Genomic DNA, 14,042 nt, shown 5'->3' with positions numbered 1-14,042 from the left:
GGTGGTGGAAGTGGTGGTCGTGGTGGTGATGGTGGTAGTGGCAGTAGTAATGGTAGCAGTAGAGGTGGTGGTGGTGGATAATGGCGGTCGTGGTGGTGATGGTGGTAGTGGCAGTAAGGGTAGAGGTGGTGGATAGTGGCGGTCGTGGTAGTGATGGTGGCAGTAGTAGTAATGGTGGCGGTAGAGGTAGCGGTGGTGGATAGTGGCGGTCGTGGTGGTGATGGTGGTAGTGGCAGTAGTAGTAATGGTGGCGGTAGAGGTGGTGGTGGTGGATAGTGGCGGTCGTGGTGGTGATGGTGGCAGTAGTAGTAATGGTGGCGGTAGAGGTGGTGGTGGTGGATAGTGGCGGTGTTCGACAGCTGAGTGAGCTGTTGCTCGTTCGTGGCCGCCCTGTGGGGACCCGAGAGCTTCGGCTTTCCAGGATAACCGACGCAAAGCGCTCGCACAGCTGTGACTTCGCACGGGGTGGAGGAGGAGGGGGGGGCGAAACGACGCCTGCCAACTGGAGGACCACACAAGCGCTCTCTGAAGCATTGACGCATTTCGACCGTACCGTCGGGACTGACTTGAACCCTCCAAAAAATAAATATATTTTGAGCGTACATTTTTTTATTCCATATTTTTTTTAAAGCTCGCGTGAAAACCGGGACGTGGCCGCGCACGTTACTTTAACGTGCACGAGGCGGATTGCTTATGGGCGCCTGCCGCCGAAACGACGCCTCGTTTAAATGAAAAATTAGAAATTAAACACGATTTAATTTTTTTTCAACGCCACAATCGAAAATCCGTGCCTTCTCATCCCGTCCCCTCCATTCAATGCGTCCCCCGCGCGCGTTTAAAACGAGGGAATAATTGGCCGCGTAAATGATTCGATAGAATTATTGTTTTTTTGTAATTAAACTTTTACTTTGTGGGCGCCGTTCGGCCGCCGGAGCAAAATGTACTCATTGCATCGTCGTCGTCAGCGGCGGGGGAGCGCGTCGTTAAAACGTGCGGAAATGGGGCCCATTTAGGCCTAGAGAGCCCTGTTAACACAAAGCAGATCCCTCGATCCTCAATCAATGTGCTTGGCCTCCACGGAGCATGAACTCAGAGCAGGGCCCATTCATAAGAGCAACCACAAAACGCCGAGATGTTGGTGGTGGTGGCGGGGTGTGGGGGTCGTGAACTCATTCTGCTTAGTCGACATTATTTGCAAGCTTGCTCGTTTATTTATTAACTAAGCAACAAAAAGATTCCGCAACTGCAACAACAACAACAAGACAACAAAACGCCTTCATTTATTATCTTCATCGCCAGATTAAGAGCCAGGCAATAATTCGAATTAGTAGTGTTTAAAACTTGATTCAAAATATTGATTGCATTTAACGTATGACTTTTTTTGGAGAAGTATTTTTGCTCACTAAAGATGAGCGTGCAATCTGCAATGTTGTGTAAAATGACATTTCTCGAAAGTACAATACAAACAAAGAAAAGCATCTGAGTACTAATTTCCCCCCTAATTATTTACACACAAAGGCCATCATCTCTCGTGAAGAGCCCCTTGGGATATATATATAATCCTCGAAGGCCGCGTGTAAACAGATGCGTCCATCAGTCAGCCCCATTCACATGTAAATGCGATAATTTGTGGGGAGAATAATCTTTGGATTTCAAAGCGCGGGGAGTTTTTGGAGCAGGAAAAAATAGATTCGGTCATCACATACCTGGCTGGATCGATTGTTTGCATAACAGGATCGTTAGAGGCGGCGGTATCATGCGGAAGCCTTCATCCAGCAGTAGATTGATCATGGCTGCTGCTGATGATGATAATCAGCAACCCATGTGCCCCCAATTATATTCGTCAGAGCTCGGAGATTGTAAATAGCAGGTGCTCAAGGATTGGGCCTCCAAGGCAGCCAGGAGATGGCATTACTGCCATTGCTCGACCACTGCTGTGCTCCATGCATATGGCAGTACAGCAGTGGATTTAAACAATACTAATCTATCTGACTTAAAGCTTTCGTGACTGCGGGCATTCATACTCTTTGGGTCTTTCGGTAAAGTCACGTAGATAGAAAAATCACGACACAAATATAGTTTTCACCTGAAGACGATTGCTTGTGTTGCGATCGAAACGTCGTGATTTTTAAAAATGAATGTCCTTATCTACGTGACTTTACTGAAAGACCCAAAGAGTACGAATCTATCTGCTGTACCTGCGGGATGCCGTCGCTGTCAGGGATTGTGAGCGATGTTCAAGAATAGTGGACATCTGTGAAAAAACTGGAGATCTGTGAAAAAGAGCTTAATAGCTCATCGGATTCCTCCAATATAAATACATAAATAAATATGAATCTGGATATTGGCGGAGCGGCAGCCAAGGGATGGAACGCGTCCGTGGGCGCGGCCGCAGAGGAGACGGAGCAGCTAAATCATCTCGCGGTTTATTTCCATCGGAGGATTGCAAGAGACGACGGCAGCTTGGGTGAAGCGTTTCATCCAGCAGTGGGTCGAGCACGGCCGATGGTGATGATCAGGGCGATGATAGTTAATGCGCCTAAACGATGCCTCAACGAAGTCATTGAAATTCATTTTCAAAGAAGGTGGAATCTAAGAGGCGGGAAGACACTAATTGGTGTTTTTTTTGCGAATGATCAATGATGCTCAGTAGCTGGGATCCAGGTTCTCTTTCAGGCCGTCGGCCCCCGCAGATGTCACAGACACTGAGCTCTTGTTTAAGAGGTTGCAGATTTTAGCGCTGCTCTGACAGCTGTTCCCATTTAATAATCCTTGGCGAGTCTCTCAATAAAAAAAAGACAACAACCAACGAACCAAACCCCCCCGAACCATCCAGCAGCTCGGCTTCTGCGCCACCACAAATCTGCCGTGTCTCTAAAAAATAAAAACACTCAACAATTTCGATCGTACCGCTAATGTAACACACACAAAAAATCCGTTTGCACCCGTATTTTCAGTTTCGTAAGGAGAATTTGCGTTTTGAATGGCAAGATGTAATTCGGCGTATTTATTTGAAGATGTTACTCTTCACCGCTGTAAATTAAATGTACTCGAGGTGCACTTTGGTAACTGCGCCGCATCTGGCCATGATTTTACTCTGCGCGAGTTTGGCTGTCAACTTCCTCTACCCCATCACAGCACTAAGACGAATATACTCATTGAACCGGCACATCCGAGCCGTGCCGGCATTAGGCCCTGACGGCGCTGGTGGTTTTCCACAGGCTATCTGCCGAGCCGCGTCAGAAGCTAAACGTGACACACTATGGCCTCACAAACGTCCGAATCTGGATCGGAGCCAAGGAGGGCCAGGGGCCAGAGTAATAATTTTCGTCATAGCGGAGTGTATCACAGCGATACGCTCCTCTGCTACGGCACAGCTCGTATTCTGCAGTGGAACAAAAAAATGGTGGTGCTTCCAGAGCCGTACCAGGCCAAGCTGGCTTGGTTGCACAGTGGAAAAAGAGGTAAAAGCGTCCCAATTTCGCCCTCATAGAGGGTGTGAGCGAGAACCTATTAAGTCTTGCACGGCGTGTTAGGGGGTGGTGTGGTCAGCACCAAGGAGGAACACAAAGACAAATATCCCCCAGATAGCCTTCGTAGACTCATGGGGCAAGTGCTGTTGGCGAGCACCTATGGAGGCTGGCATGAGACACAAGGGGTGGGTGGCCAACACTACGCTCAATCGCCTCTTTTAAGTGGCGACGCACCGTTGATTAATTTGAGGCTGAGTCGACCTAGGGGATGCCCAGAACCGGTTCAGAAAATCGTCACTGGTGTTGGCCTTGAGCGGGAATCGAACTCGGGTCGCCGGGTTCCTAGCGCAGAGCGCTAACCGCTCCCCTTGTGTGTTGTGTGGAAGGAACAGAACGCACGCACTCACTCCCCGTGGAGATGTGCGGACATTGAACACACACACACATGTGGAGGGCCTTTGGGACTGAGAAAGAGAGACTTAGCTAATCAAGAACATTTTATTTTCCCCGAAGCAGATTTGTGGAGGTGCTGTGCGATGCAATTAAAAGAGATAAAAAAAAAATCAGACGCGATTTTCTAGATTAACAATTCAACACCGTGGGTGGGTAGCTTACATTTGATAAATAATTGAAAACGTTGGACGCTATTTTTTTGGAAGAGTTCAAAGATGTTATTGGTGGCCTCGCACAGTGAACGCGCAACGATTGGCCAACGACGGCACGTGGTTGGAATGGTCGGACCGACGGTGGCTGACGTTCCATGCTTACTGGGGTTGCTCCGTTTTGCAACGTCGCAACCGCAAATCATAACAACAACAAGAACAATAATTCACACTTATTAGGCACTTTTCACGATGTCTCAAAGCGTCGTGCATTAAAAGGACACAGCTTATAAACAGAGAGAGAGAGAGAGATCCGAGAGGCAAAATAAGGGCTGGAGAGGAACAATTTTGATTCCAAAAAAGCTTTTTAAGAAATATAAATACACTTGCCTTTTGCCTGTCCAAGGACGGGTGTATTGCCGTAAATCTGAAACTTGCAAACGAAAAGCAGACCGCGACGTGATATAATCATTGCATCCATTCGTGTGCAATTTGTAAGGCCGCGGTGACACAGACTTATTTCATTTAAAGGTTATAACCCCTTGTTCATCATGACGTCCTTTTTACTTCGATGTCTCAACAGCGTGACGGAGATCGCGTGACGTGAGGGTTCTGCCTTTGTAGTGAGGGTTGTCAGTTGACGTCGAGGAGGGGGGAGGAGGCGCCTCGCCCCCCCTCCCCCCCATGTGGAGTGACGTCACCCGCTAATTAATATTAATGATGGGGGGGGTGTCCATTTGGAAGACGTCACCTCTTCATGATTATTAATGTGGGAGGCTGTTCGATGTGAAGTGACGTCACCTGCTCATGATTATTAATGAGGGGGGGTACTGTATGTAGTGACGTCACCCACTCATGATTATTAATGAGGGGGGGTCCATGTGGAGGACGTCACCTGTTCATGTTTGAGTCGCGACTTGTCGATATCAACGCCACCAGAGAACCTGATCTCCAGCGGTGATGGGGAGATTCTCTTCACTAATTCACACACCTTCATGAATCCACTGCTGGATGAAGGCTGAATGGAAGGCCTCTTCATCCAGCGCCGTCTTGGTCATAGGTTGGTCATAGGGGTTGTTTAACTATACTTCACCTCGCTGGTCGGCGTAGGTTGGTGGTGTTGTGGTGGCGGTGGAGGTGTTGTGGGAGATGTGTGGGCCAGGAACAGTTCAGATATTGCGGGCCACTCATGTTGGTCGTGACTGGGAATCGAACTCAGGTTTCAGGGTCCATAGCGCCGAGCAATAACCGCTGCACCACCGCTCGCCTCGAGCGATTTTTGTAAGTGTGGCCACAAAAAAAACCCCTAATAGCTCGGCGAGAACAACAACAACGACGGCATACATCTGAGCCATCCCTCAACGTTTATGTCTCAAATAAGGTTTCTGAAATAAATAGAGACACTTTTTTAATCTAAGTATTAATCGTTGCCATAAATATGTAATTTCCATTGAGGTTGTTTTCTTAATTAAGGCCCTGGAGCCAATAAAATTAAAACGTTGTTATTCATGCCTCTTTCTCTCTCCTCTCTGTCTTTATGGAAAGTTTTTAGGTGGAATCTTTTTTGAAATATGGGCGGCTATTTCATTTTTGGTTTGCAGCTTTTGGAGAGGCCGCTGGAAATGTGAAATCTCTCTCCAAAATAACGTAAAATCCACTCCATTCAAAAGCCGATTCACAATTTCCCCAAACCGCAGCCTCCTGCCACCTCCGATTGTCAAACAGCCAGATTTGACGGCGCAGGAAACAGAAATCTCCTGAAATAAAATAACTGAGAAGAGCTCAAAGTGTTTTCCTGCTCAAACGGGTATTGAGGCGGTGCTCATCTCCCGTTTACAGCCCTGAGGCAATTCCACATTCCTATGTCGGGGGCGAGTCTTTCCATCGGACACAACCGATCTTGGCTTCCCCGCAGATCCCTAGAGGGATGACGGGCTGAGTCAACCCCCAACCTGGACTTGAACTCGCAAGCCTTCTGATTGCGAGCCGCTCGCTCTCCCGCTGAGATGAACGAGGTCAAGGTGCATCGCTTGGCCCCGCTGATCAGCGCGTGTTGGCAAAGCAAGCTCATTTCGTCTGGCCTTGCGCCGAGTCTCCCGCTTGTGTGGGTGCCCCTATCCATTGCAGCTGCTCGGGTCCACAAGGCAGTCTCGAGCCTCTCAGCCGCATCAAGGTGGCACCAAAACAGTGGCTTGTCGTAGGACAACAACAACAACAACAAAACCCAACAGCTGGAAGTGAATCACAGACATTGCGTCTCTTCCAGGGTTGGCTCCGTAGCCGCGTGCGGCTCTCTAAGGAGCTGCTTCGTGACGATGATCTATTTATGAAGGAACACCACCGTCTCGTATCCACCACACATCGCATTGCGGCTCTTGAAATGTTGAGTTTTTTTTATCGAATTCGAAAACAAAAGTGCCTCTGCTTGTTGTTTTGTTTCCCGATCACCCGGGGCTTGTACGCCACGTGGCTGAGCGGTACAGCGGGCGGCGCCGTGTAAGGAGGGGGGGGGGGGGTGTGAAGACCACTAACTAAAGACTGTGAAATCGCTCTACCACGGGTGGCTTTGTTATCGCCTCCAGCTACGGGAGCCGCTTCCCCCTTTCCTTTAATGCCCTTTCCAGATATCGCCGAACATTTTGAAAATTATATTTGTCTCTTCCCCACACCCCCCACCTCCGCACCCCCATCGTAGTGTGTAATGCTCTTCGGCAAAGTGAAAAATGTCACAATTATAAACCTCGCAACTCCGCTTCGCTGCCGTGGGGTGTGTGGGGGTGTTCCCAAAGCAGTTCCAACCCCCCCCCCCCGACTCGATAAATCTCTCCGAAGCTGTGGTTGCGCTGTACCCCCCCCCCCCCCCGTCTCTCTCGTTGCTATTTTACTCCAGTCACCGATGCTAATTATCCAACGGTAGAACATGAAAGGAGATAATTGTTACTATTATTTAACAACAAACAAAAAAACTGTCTCAACGTGATCGTTAAAACGCGAGAGATTTTTTGTTTTGCTCGCGGAAATATTTTTTGCCTCGCCGATCGCATCGCCTGCACCTCAAAATCGTTGTCCACGTGGCCCACACCACCACTCCTGGGCTCGGGGTTCCCGACAAATCGTCCTCCGCGTGAGTCTCTCCCCTTCACCGATGCGTCTCGCGTCATATTAATTGTCAAATTGTTCTCGCGACCACGGCAAATCGGATTTCTGGCGTCTGCCTTCCACTGCCTTCCTTCCTAACCCACCTACTGCTTCCCACTTCGTGACGGCCGTAGAATTATGCTGACGGCACGAGTTTCCATCTTGTCTTCGGCGAGGCTGTCTCGCACCCTCTAATTGGCGACGCATGCCAATAGGGGCCTCACATCACGTAACGGTGGCAGGCAAGGCGGCCACGGGAATGAAAAACAATGGCACGCTACTCCCCGACAGACATGGTCTTCACCTGAGGACGGCTGCTTGGCCGAAACGTCGTGAGAATTATTTTATTATGTGTTATTTTTATTATTTTATTACTTCCCTTCTACGTGACTTTACCGAAAGAACCAAGAAGACGAATCCCTGCAGTCACGAAAGCTTTACATCGGAAAACTACAACAACAACAACGAATTTGATAATTGTTTTTTACCCTTTTATCCTTTTGGCGTCATCTGGTCCAACACCATGTGAGACTCGGCTCTAAGAAGAGCTGTCTCGGGTGTGGACCAATCAACTTTAAGGACAGTGCATACATTATCAGAGTTGTGTTTTTTGTTTGCATTATGACTGCAGGTATTGTGGTCAATGCAAATATGACTCCTTGTAAAAAAGGTGTCAGTTTTGTTGCCAGATAAAAGGGTAAAAAAACTATGATCATATTTTGTTGCTGGCAAATGAGGTACCAATGGTGTAAACAACGGATTTGACAAACACCACCCACGGAGACTTTGTCACGCGCGCATCTTCCAGAGAGAGAGAGAGAGAGGATGGGGCACGGGTTTCGCCTGCGCGTCTGTGTGCGTCTCGAAACGTTGCCTCTTCCCCTCGAGGTGGGCGCGAGTTTGAAAGCTCTTTGATGAAACTTGATTTGAAGCTTTCGTGACTGCAGGAATTAATCTTTGGTAGAAAGAAAATAAATTAAATAATAGAATACGACGTTTCGATTGCAATACAAGTAACCGTCATCAGGTAAGAATGAATGAGTAACCAAAGCTAGTACGTGACTTTACCGAAAGAACCAAGAAGATTAATCCCTGCAGTCACGAAAGCTTTAAATCGAAAAACAAAGCTAGTAAACTTATAAATGTAATGCTATGGAACACAGAGAGTCGGCCAACACAACAGTCTACCTACCTGGTTGATTACGTTCCTCCAAAGATTGCTAAATTTGAGAGAGAGACAAAACACAGACACGGAGACACACAGACAGACACACAAGCAGAGAGAGACACACAGAGATAGACACACACAGAGACACACAGAGATAGACACGCAACATAGACACACACAGAGAGAGACACACAGACAGACACACACGCAGAGAGAGACTCACACAGAGACACAGAGATAGACACACAACATAGACACACAGAGAGAGAGACACACACAGAGACACACAGAGAGAGACACACAGAGAGAGACACACACAGACACAGAGAGAGAGAGAGACACACACAGATAGACACACCGAGAGAGACAAACACAGAGAGAGAGAGAGACACACATAGACACACAGAGATATACACACACACATAGACACACCGAGAAACAACGCCTGATTATCGCTTCTGAACTCCTCGTGTTGTCCTGCGATCGTTCCTGGCACCTGCGCGCTTCTCTGCAGTTTTTATAAACGCGGGCACGTGCCTGGAATTAGCTTCAGGTTCCGAAGCGTCTCCGGACAGCGGAGACTTTTCATGGATCCAACTTAATTTGTTTTAAATCTCCGACTCCATACATTGGACATTTGCTCCGTGTACACAATTTGTTCATGGGCGGACTCAGTAATTTACAATTAAGATATTAAAAATAAATAAGTATGTGTCGAAACCCTCCACCACCCGACACGGCCAATTAGGGATTTGTCACATAAACACAGCGCCAAATAGTTTTACTACTTCAGCCCACCGGTGTGTTGGAGAGTATATCCACACCATTTATAGGTTGAGTAACTCAAATCCCTTACTAATTGGCTGTTTCGGATGGTGGAGGGGTTCGACACATTGAAAGTTCCGCGATCTAACCCAATTATATTGTTCGCGAAAGCCTGCTACGTTTTAAACTAAAAATAAATCAGTTAATGCGAGGGACAAAGCGAACCCATGCTCCCCAACCCTCCCCCCCCCCCCAAAAAAAAAACTCCGAGTACCCAGCGAAAGCCGTGCTCTCGGTGATTATATATTCGTTACGTTCTCAATTTTGCAAACCCCGCCCAAAAATCATTGTTGTTCCGTAATGGCATAAAAATATTGAGCAATTATTATGTTTTACAATAACTCTTTTTTTTGTACTGTGTGTGCAGTCGATTCATCAAACTTTGACTCTCGACGCTGCGGCCCTATTGGCGGACGAACATTGTGACGATTGTTCGCCGCGCGCGCGTCTTTGTGACCGCGCAAATAATCCCGCTCGTGTCAAGGACGCGCGCGGGACTGTTCTGAAAAGCTCGCGGAAATTACTCGTTGAATGAAAGGGAGAGAGAGGAGGAGCGATTAGGAAGGGAGGGAGGAGGAGTAGGGCGGAGGAGGAGGAGGTTCCTTCACGGGGCTAGGCTGGTCCGCACTCGGTGGTCTCCCGGGGAAGGTGGTGGTTTGGTGGTGGTGATGGTGGTGGTCCTAGGAACGTCAGATGGGGGTCGCAGTGGCACCGCTTCCCTCCGCACTCGGCCGTGGCCGCGAGCTCAACCCAGTGCCGGATTCTCCTATCTACTACATATGTAGTAGCACAAGTAGCTACTACATATGTAGTAGATACACACGTGTAGTAGCTACATATGTAGTAGCTACGGGCCCCGCACTTTCAAGGGCGCCGCGCTAAATACCTTCAAGCTATCAATTCCGGTTCAGTGATTCTGCACTTGCTCTATTACTATAGTACTATACCGCCTTCCACTTTTTTCAACGACTGGGTGTTTAAGGTTAGCGATCTGTCGTATTATCTGGCTGTATAGCAAATGAAAAAATACAATTACTTTACATTGCAAGTAAAACAATGTTCGTTTTAATATTTGCGTGTTTAAAAACAAAAAAATAGGGCCCCTTTATAACATATGCTACAGGCCCCGCACTAGCTTAATCTGGCACTGGGGGTTGCTGGACGAGATGCGGCCGGTGACGGCTGGCTTATGAGTGCGTACTTTCGGAAGGACCGGGCCACATGAGTGAGAGAGAGAGAGAAAACCACACAAATCACGTGAATGCTTAACCTGCTCATTATGAGGGTTTCAATTTGTGCACGGGTATCCTGACTCTGGCTGTTAAGTCTCACCCAGACGTTGTTCAATCTCCCGCATTGGCGGTGGTAAAAGCGCGCTCTCTCTCTCTGCCTCTTCCCTTGCATCGTCTCGCTTCCCGAGTTTTTACCACCTTGCCCAATTCAAGAAACTCATCGTCTCTCGTTTTATACTGGGGGTTGTTCCGGGGCGCCTATGGCCAGGAAAGTCACGAAAAAAATTGCACACGAACGACGCATTCACGCAAGCACCCGATGCTCCGTTTTTAAGTTTTAAAACATCTTTGAATTGTATTATGTTTTGAATTAGATAATTTTATTACTTAATTAAAAGCTTTCTTCATTTTACATCTGGAAGACTTAATTGAAAACGACATTTCGTGTGAATTTTTTCTCGTCGTTAAGTAGATGGCCTTGCCGGGGGTTGGGTTCGATGCGGACTTTCACCTGTTTGGGATTGCGGGATCGAGATAAGGCGACAGAAGACCGCCATCTGCAGATCGATTCCAACATAATCGAACGTCTGTCACTGCGCCTCCGTGGTTCATGCAGGGCGCGCGTAGGTTTGCAGCGCCCCCTGCATGAAATCGACGGAAAGTGCAGCGTTCATCACAGATAAAGTTGTGCGCTGATATAAGAGTATTACGACTTTACCCACGCTGCTTGTTGCCGGCCGTCTGGAATTTCTGTTGTTGTTGTTGTTTAGCCCTTTGGACCCCATGTGCTCAGTCAGCAGTAGTGAAGAAAAAATCACATCAATTTACACCCCCCCTCCCCCTTGCTACCGCGGGCTTCTTCTGTGCCCAACAAATGTAATTCGTTCATCCCTCGGCCACCACGTGAAGTGACTGTCTCGTGGACGGATCCTGACCACGCGTGCGCCGCGGTTGGGGGTGGGGTAAGGAAGGGGGTTGGGGGCAGGATAAACGCTTGCCCTCAATTACGCTCACTTGGCACCGTGCCTCTTGACGCCGGGATTTGCGATGACAAGCGCGTTGGTCTTCATAGCCCGTGGAGCTCGTGGTGACCAGCTAGTGAGCGCGGTGGCGCTCGCGAGCGGTGGCGCAGCAGTCGGCGCGCCGCTGCGCTGTGAACCCGGCAACCCGAGTTCGATTCCCGCTCACCGCCAACGTCGATGGCGAATATCTCAACCGGGCTAGGGCCGCGTGTAGGTTGACTCAGCCTTAATCGAGTATTATAACATCAGCATTGGGGTGACAAAGGCGGTCGGGCGTTATGCTGGCTACCTAGCCTGTGCCGGCATTAGGTGCTCGCAAATAGCACTTAAGGCTATATGGGGAATATTGGCCTTTATCGATTACGGGTTATGTGTCCTGCATTGACTTGGGACATTCAGGCTGTCTTTGATCCATCCTGGATTGATGGATTGAAGCAGAGTGCATTGTATGATGACCATTGAAAGATCTCGGCATAGCCCCATCAGCAAGCTCCTCCTGCACACTCGGCCGCCACAGTGCAAAAGAGCTGCTCTTTCGCCGGATAAAGGGGGCTAAATGGACTCGGCACAAGCTAGGAGAAGCGTGGTTATGATAATGTGTAGCTGAGTGGACTAGCCGACGGCCAAAAACCAGAAGCGTCAGGATCGACCTCTGTGGTGGAGGTTTGTAAAATAGCGTTCATTGGGCGACTGGAGACAGCCAGCCCCTAGGATCAGATGCAGTGGTGGAAAGACAGAAACACCCATTTGTATACGAAATGCCCCTGAACTCACGTGTGCTCTGAATGTACGCATGTATGTATGTTGAACGTCTTTCGCGTAATACGTAGCCATCTGTGCTAATCGCACGTCCGTCCATCGTTCCGTCCAAGTATGCAATGGTGTAAATGCTTTGCCCCGAGCTAACATACTCTGATGGTGCATTGTCTTTGAGTTGTGCGCCTTTTGTCGTCATCTGGTCCAACACCATGTGAGACTAGGCTCTAAGGAAAGCTGTCTCGGGTGTGGACCAATCAACTTCAAGGACAGTGCATACATTATCAGAGTTATGTTTTTTGTTTGCATTATGACTGCAGGTATTGTGGTCTATGCAAACATGACTCCTTGTAAAACAGGTGTCAGTTTTGTTGCCAGATAGAAGGGTAAAAAAACAATTATCATATTTTTTACTGGCAAATGAGGTTCCAATGGTGTAAATGCTTACCCGAGCTCTCATACTCTGATCGTGCATTGTCTTTGAGTTGTGCGCCTTTTGGCGTCATCTGGTCCAACACGATGTGAGACTATGCTCTAAGGAAAGCTGTCTCGGGTGTGGACCAATCAACTTCAAGGACAGTGCATACATTATCAGAGTTATGTTTTTTGTTTGCATTATGACTGCAGGTATTGTGGTCTATGCAAACATGACTCCTCGTAAAAAAAGGTGTCAGTTTTGTTGCCAGAGAGAAGGGTAAAAAAACCAATTATCATATTTTTTACTGGCAAATGAGGTTCCAATGATATGCAAGAAGGTTTAAGAATTCCCTCTCTCGCGTGCTGCGGAGTGCAGGTTCCTGCTCGTCTTCAACTGCCTCGTCCTCTCCGTGTTCTCCACAATCCCCGGCTACCACGAGGCGTCCACCCGGGGCCTTCTCATCGTGGTGCGGTGACCTCCGGTATTCGTGCCTCCCCCAGTTTCCCGCTGTCGTGCCACGTGGCTGCCAGTATTCGAGCGCTCCCAGAGGCAGGGAGGGTTGGTGAATCACTAACTTTCATTCAGACGCTGTCGCCTCGACAGACCTGGTTTTCACCTGAGGACGGCTGCTTGCGTTGTGGCCGAAACGTCGTGAGAATTGTTTTATTATGTTTTATTTTTATTATTTTATTACTTCCCTTCTACGTGACTTTACCGAAAGAACCAAGAAGATGAATCCCTGCAGTCACGAAAGCTTTAAATCGAAACACTAACTTTCGATTTAACACTAACTTTCGATTTAAAGCTTTCATGACTGCAGGGATTCATCTTCTTGGTTCTTTCGGTAAAGTCACGTAGAAGGGAAATAATAAAATATAATAAAATACAATTCTCACGACGTTTCGGCCACAACGCAAGCAGCCGTCCTCAGGTGAAGAACAGGTCTGTCGGAAAGACAGCGTCTTATTTTATTATTTCTCTTCTACGTGACTTTACCGAAAGAACCAAGAAGATGAATCACTAACTATTTTCATATTACTAGGTAAGGCCTACTGAGCATTAATTATATCTATCACTTTTTCAGAAGCGACCTGGCCACCACAAGTGAGAGCCCAGCAAAGTGGCTTGTCACGTGTAAATGTATTGCAGACAAATAGTCTAAACGCACGTTTCAAAATGTGGAGGGAAACACTTGAGGACCCGGAGAAAAATCTACGCGACCACGGGGAGAGAGAGAGAGACACCGCAAACTCAGAAAATACAGCAGGCGGCATGGTCGGGATCGAACCCATGACCTCCTGTATACTAAGCGAGGTATTTAAGATCTCGCCATTGTGTACACAAATATGACCACGGCTTGCCGGAAGGCAATTCAGCAAAATGAGAACGATTATCATCTTGTCGTCTC

General features: G+C 48.1%; 1 protein-coding gene across 1 annotated transcript in view; it reads left to right on the top strand.

The window, feature by feature from the left end:
* The window catches only part of LOC133349156 (potassium voltage-gated channel subfamily KQT member 5-like), a 127,989-nt gene that overhangs the window by 83,026 nt on the left and 30,921 nt on the right, over positions 1–14,042 (top strand). Inside the window, exon 2 of the mRNA XM_061562397.1 lies at positions 13,010–13,100. Within this exon, the coding sequence (XP_061418381.1) occupies positions 13,010–13,100 (91 nt within the window). The remainder of the gene's footprint in view (positions 1–13,009; positions 13,101–14,042) is intronic.

This window comes from Lethenteron reissneri, chromosome 29, assembly GCF_015708825.2.
Source record: "Lethenteron reissneri isolate LAM-NWPU_2019-01 chromosome 29, ASM1570882v1, whole genome shotgun sequence".
NCBI classification, from domain to species: domain Eukaryota; kingdom Metazoa; phylum Chordata; class Hyperoartia; order Petromyzontiformes; family Petromyzontidae; genus Lethenteron; species Lethenteron reissneri.
The sequence above is the reverse complement of the archived record's forward strand: the minus strand, read 5'-3'. Positions and strand labels throughout refer to the sequence as shown.